Genomic DNA, 6000 nt, shown 5'->3' on the forward strand with positions numbered 1-6000 from the left:
AATTCACGAGAGGTGTACGAAGTTGTATACCTTCGACATAAGTTTGCCATATATAAAGAAGTGCTCTCCCTTGGATAGTGAAATTTTGATGTCCTTGTAAAAGCTTGCAACTGTTGATACTAAGAGAAAGCGTGATCGATGGTTTATCAACGCATAAACAATACATGTGACCTGAGTATTACATTTTAAGCTTCTGTGCAAAATATATTTTTTTAAATAGGTGATGTTGTACACAATAACGCTCAACTGTTTGGGTATATGCTAAAGTTTGCAGTGTTTAATTTATAATCAAATATTATTGCACATTGGTTTCAAATGAACCATGGACTACGAAGTGCCTTTGTACCGTTTCTTCCTGATTGCTATAGTATTATCGTTCGCCCTCAGCGGGGCAAGTAGCGACTTCAACCGCATGCATGTGAAACTCGAGTATGACAAAAACTCGAATACAGTGTACGTGAAATCGCCAGAGAGCAAACTCTTGTTGAGTGGTCGGCCTTTTGAAACCCGAGTCGACTGTATAGAAGGCCCTTTAACGTGCATACTGCGATTTTCTTCTGTTCTTGAAGTTAGTGAAGCAAGTGGTGAATGTGGGAAAATAAGTCTGAGACCCGTTAAACCAGGTGTTATAGTAGGTATATGTCTGGATTTGTCCAAAGGGCTGTGGTACGGAGGGAGTGAGCTACAGTATCAACGATGGCCCTTTAAGAATATCACGTTACCATGGCAGCCGTACGTTACCAATGACATTGTTCCTTTAAACCAGTCGGTAGGAAATGTCATAGAGCGGCACTGGCTGAGCTCAAATGGCGTCGGTGTGTTTATTCCAGCGACTAGTCCGCTGTATTTCAAGCATATGACTGGCGAGTCCGGGTCCTTTTCTGAAATGTGTTTTATTGCTGCAAGCATGCGCCATATGACCGGATTTATGAAAACTGTTGCCCCAGATCTTGTATTAAACGTCTGTAAGATGGTAAATATATTGGAGACGCATAGGCACATGAGTAAGGAATATTTCGATTTGCCGATTGGTCAACCCGACGCCTTGATGTTTAAATCCCCTATTTGGTCAACATGGGCAAAGTTTAAAGTTGACATTAACCAAGGTAAGGTACTACAATTCGCCGACGAGATTGGTAAGCATGGATTTTCGCATTCACAGCTGGAAATAGACGATATGTTCTCGTCATTTTACGGCGAGTTTGACTTCAGTCCGCACAAATTCCCTGATGCCAAAAATATGATTCGCGAGTTAAAAATGAAAGGGTTTCGAGTAACTGTGTGGGTCACTCCTTTCGCTAATGTGGAATCCCTCGCATTCTGAGAAGGGATTGTCGGTGATTATTGGCTCAAGGACAGCGACGGGAGAGTTCCGGCGCTCGTCCGATGGTGGCAGGGCGTTGGCGCCATATTAGACGTTGAAAACGCTCTTGCGGTGGACTGGTTCGTCAATCGCCTTGAAAAGATGAAGAGCGAGTACGGGATTGACTCTTTCAAGTTTGACGCCGGTGAGACCACATATGTACCCTCGTCACACCAGTATTCGAGCCAATGGGTCGACCCGAATGTCTACACGTCGAAGTACGTGGCGGCAGTCAACAGACTAGGGCCAATGATCGAGGTGCGGAATAATGCGTCTGATAATAATGTATCAATTATTGCGTACATTTTACTTGCATGTTTTAGAAAAGGCCCAATAGTGTTCAGAATTGGCAATTATGGAAAATTATTCTTTTTCGTTTATTTTAACCCCAATGAACAATTTATCCGGTATTATCCGTTTTAATGTGCGTATGTTTTTGTTCACTCTCAGAAGTGAGTGTACATCCTTTTAATGAACCTCTCACTAAGGCGAAAATCATACGCATAATATCGTTAACAAAAAAATGCATAAACATAGCATGAGAGTAACGTAACTTTTTTCAAAACAAAGGTTCGGTGTGGCTTCAGAACACAGCGTTTCCCGGTATTCGTGCGCATGGGCGACAAGGAGTCGCGTTGGGGCTTTGACAACGGCCTCCGATCCCTGATCCCCACCGTCCTCACCATGGGGCTTCTAGGCTACCCCTTCGTCCTGCCCGACATGGTCGGCGGAAACGGCTACAACTACGAGGCGCCGGCGGCGGGCGAAAACCCTTTTACGACCACTCGGCTGCCCGAGCGCGAACTGTACATTCGATGGCTTGAGGTAACCGAAAACACAATGGCGTTTGTTCGGACTTTTGCCGCCGTTAAGTTTGCTTTGCCCTTACAATATAAATAAATGTTGATTATATATGTAAGCAGTCCATGCACTGGGTTATCGACGATGCCATTACACAACATCACATTTACTCTCTTTAGGTAATCCAACAAATTTGGTTTCATCGTCGATTACTGAAGTGTGTTTTATCCTTACACTCTATATTTAAGTAGTTAGGTAAATACCAAAAACACTGGGTTACCTAAGACTTTTCCGTCGTTACAATATTTGTCTTCATTTTTTCGTTTATTGCGTGTCATCGCCATTTAAACTGGCCAATCTAAATTTACATCAGTATACACAACATACTCGGAAAGATATATATGTAGTTTCAAACGACTTTGTCGAGATCGCATAGTAACCGAAATTACACATGACACAGAAGTGCACCAAAAGATCTATCGCTGACTGTGCGTCAAGTTTATTTATAATAAACATGTATTTAATGTCTCTTAATTTATAATTGACACATACTACCTTCTTTTTTTTAAATCAAATTAACCGGCCATTTCCCTTCCTTAGGTGACCGCCTATCTTCCCGCCATGCAATTCTCATTCGTCCCATGGCAGTACGACGAGGAAGTGACCGCGATAGCCAAAAAGTACGTGCGCATCCACGAGGAGATCGTGACACCACTGGTATTGCGGGCGGCGAGAGAAGCAGCCACCGAACCAGGTTCATTGGTTACTAAGTAGCTTTTTTATGACAACGGTTCAATTTTAAAATGGCATGTCCACGGTGTCCATGTCGCCTGCGTATTTACATTTTTATCGGGCATTTCCACGTCCAAACATATGACTTTTGGGAACATGCTTGTGTTTCTTGTCGTCGAAAAAAAGAACGCATTAACGCAAAATCAATAATGTTCACTGTTGGAAAGTGATAACACAGTAGTCCGTATTCTTATGGTATCGGCCGTCTTCAGTGTAAAGTGCTTTCGACGAAAACTCCTTAAGAAGAATATATATATTCCAAACACACATACGCAGTGCACTCGGATTTGTGGCGGAACACACGTATATTGCATGCGTTATCATGACCCAAGTGTGTGTTGCAGGATTCGCTTATTTGCACACATTCAGACGATATATGTTGCAGAATACGCTTATGTCACGCACGTTGTGGTTTTTATAATACGAGTAGATGGTGTAGTATGTACGTTGAATGCATCGCAAGCATACTACCTGGTAATTATATTTTATCTGAAAAAGTAAAATGTTAATAGCGATATACATCTGCGCTCTAAAATTTACAGTGTTGTGTTGTTGTTGTTGTTGTTTTCAAAACAATAATGGGGCCGGATCCCGTTGGCTTGAGGAAAAATCGCGTTTTTTAAAGGGATATATATAACAGCAGCAATATTTAAAGTATCCCTGTCATTTTTCTATTTCAGGCGCACCAATTATTCGACCCCTGTGGATGCTGGACCCCGAGGATATCGATTCCTTGGAGAGCGAGACAGATTTCCTGGTGGGAGATACTCTCCTAGTCGCCCCCGTGCTCGAACATGGGGTTCGGAAACGGGACATATTCTTACCCAGGGGAACCTGGGAAGACATGACGAAACTCGAAACGCTGCTGGGGCGAACGTGGTTACGAAACTACGATGTGCCTATTGATCACGTGCCTACGTTTAGACGAATACTGTAAATGTATCCAAAGACCTAAAAAATACATGTATTGTATAGGTCTTTGATTTATCGCGGCACGGATTTTTGTTATGAAGTCTGTCACGTTGTGAATTTTGAATTGGGTGTGCCCACACTGAACTTTGCGTTGGAAGTTAAACATATGACTACATGAAACTCCGATGAGCCGCTATAGACATACCATCAAAAACTTGTCATATTTTATACAAAACTCCACATGTAATTGCACCCCCGTTATAATATGTCCTGTATTTATCCTTTGTAACCATTTTGAGCTGTTCGCGTAGCGAACAGCTTATGTTGTTACTGAAAATTTCAAGTCAGTTTTGCTTATCTACGGAAAGCCTACTACCCGCCACACCTGCCGTATCCGCGCGAGAAAGAGTTGTATAATTTATGCAAGAGGTTTGAGTTCTCCAACTATATTCATTCACAAATGGAAACATTATGTGAATATCGTGTTAAATGGAATATTTTTGAACGGAGCTTATATAGAAAAGAATCAATAAACAATGTTTGTATTATTCGTGTCGCGGAAGAAATCACTATCTGCTGCGTCTTAATGACGTAGTACAGGTCATTCATAATCAGAGGCTATTAATAGATTCGGGAAAACAACGCAATAGTATAAGGTTACACTTGTTTATATTCTCAATTTATAAAACGTTAAACATAACTTCAACAATAACTTCAGGGATACGATAGACAACACCAAAAATGCTTCAGAATCGCTTAACCCGAATATAAAAACAATTAAATATAACAATAATTATCTGTTTTGTAATCTCGTTCATGCTGCTACAGCGGGGTTAAATTTGATATTTCTGGGACACGTTCTTTTGTTCTTAATAGATAGCGGCGATCTTTTGTATTTACGGGTGCTAACAACGCAATAGTAGAAGGTTAAGCTTGTTTATATTCACAGTTCTCAATTTATAAAACGTTGAACATGAGTTCACCAATTACTACAGGTATACTACAGACAACCTCAAAAATGCTTTATAATCGCTAAAACCGAGTATTTAAAAAAAAATATAACAAGAAATATCTTTTAACTAGAAATGGCGCGGCAGAGGCCGACGCGTATCCCCACGCCGCATGTTTGACCCAGGGGCGCCCCAGGGTTGGTAATGGGGCCATGCATAGTTGAGATTGACCGTATTGTCATAAGAGAAGTTCAATATCAATTCGAAGTGAATCGGTATAGAAATGAAGAAATTATAGTAAAAGGCAATTTTGGGTGGGCGTGGCCTATGTGGCCGGGGCGCCCCAGGGTTGGTAATGGGGCCATGCATAGTTGAGATCGACTGTATTGTAATAAGAGAGGTTCAGTATCAATTTGAAGTGAATCGGCGTAGAAATAAGGAAATTATAGTAAAAGGAAATTTTGGGTGGGCGTGGCCTTTATGGGCGGGGCGCCCCAGGGTTGGTAATGGGGCGTAGTTGAGATTAACCGTATTGTCATAAAACAGGTTCAGTATCAATTTGAAGTGAATCGGTGTAGAAATGAAGAAGTTATAGTAAAAGGCAATTTTTGGTGGGCGTGGCCTATGTGGGCGGGGCGCCTCAGGGTTGGTAATGGGGCCATGCATAGCTGAGATTGACCATATTGTCATAAGAGAGAGGTTTGTTTGACCAGTTTGTTTGACATGTTTGACCCAGGGGCGCCCCAGGGTTGGTAATGGGGCCATGCCTAGTTGAGATTGACCGTATTGTCATAAGAGAAGTTCAATATCAATTAGAAGTGAATCGGTATCGAAATGAAGAAATTATAGTAAACGGCAATTTTTGGTGGGCGTGGTCTATGTGGCCGGGGCGCCCCAGGGTTGGTAATGGGGCCATGCATAGTTGAAATCGACTGTATTGTAATAAGAGAGGTTCAGTATCAATTTGAAGTGAATCGGCGTAGAAATAAGGAAATTATAGTAAAAGGCAATTTTGGGTGGGCGTGGCCTTTATGGGCGGGGCGCCCCAGGGTTGGTAATGGGGCGTAGTTGAGATTAACCGTATTGTCATAAAACAGGTTCAGTATCAATTTGAAGTGAATCGGTGTAGAAATGAAGAAGTTATAGTAAAAGGCAATTTTTGGTGGGCGTGGCCTATGTGGG

The 6000-nt window shown here is 41.9% G+C and overlaps 1 protein-coding gene across 1 annotated transcript; it reads left to right on the plus strand.

Moving 5' to 3' along the window:
• The first annotated feature begins 65 nt into the window (after nucleotides 1-65).
• Nucleotides 66-4664, plus strand: LOC127847033 (myogenesis-regulating glycosidase-like). The gene is given in 4 exon segments (XM_052378557.1): nucleotides 66-1621; nucleotides 1934-2188; nucleotides 2765-2918; nucleotides 3637-4664. Coding segments are annotated over 4 exon segments (1965 nt in total). The 5' UTR covers nucleotides 66-322; the 3' UTR covers nucleotides 3894-4664.
• Nucleotides 4665-6000: the final 1336 nt, after the last annotated feature.

Source organism: Dreissena polymorpha, chromosome 1, assembly GCF_020536995.1.
Source record: "Dreissena polymorpha isolate Duluth1 chromosome 1, UMN_Dpol_1.0, whole genome shotgun sequence".
Taxonomy (NCBI): domain Eukaryota; kingdom Metazoa; phylum Mollusca; class Bivalvia; order Myida; family Dreissenidae; genus Dreissena; species Dreissena polymorpha.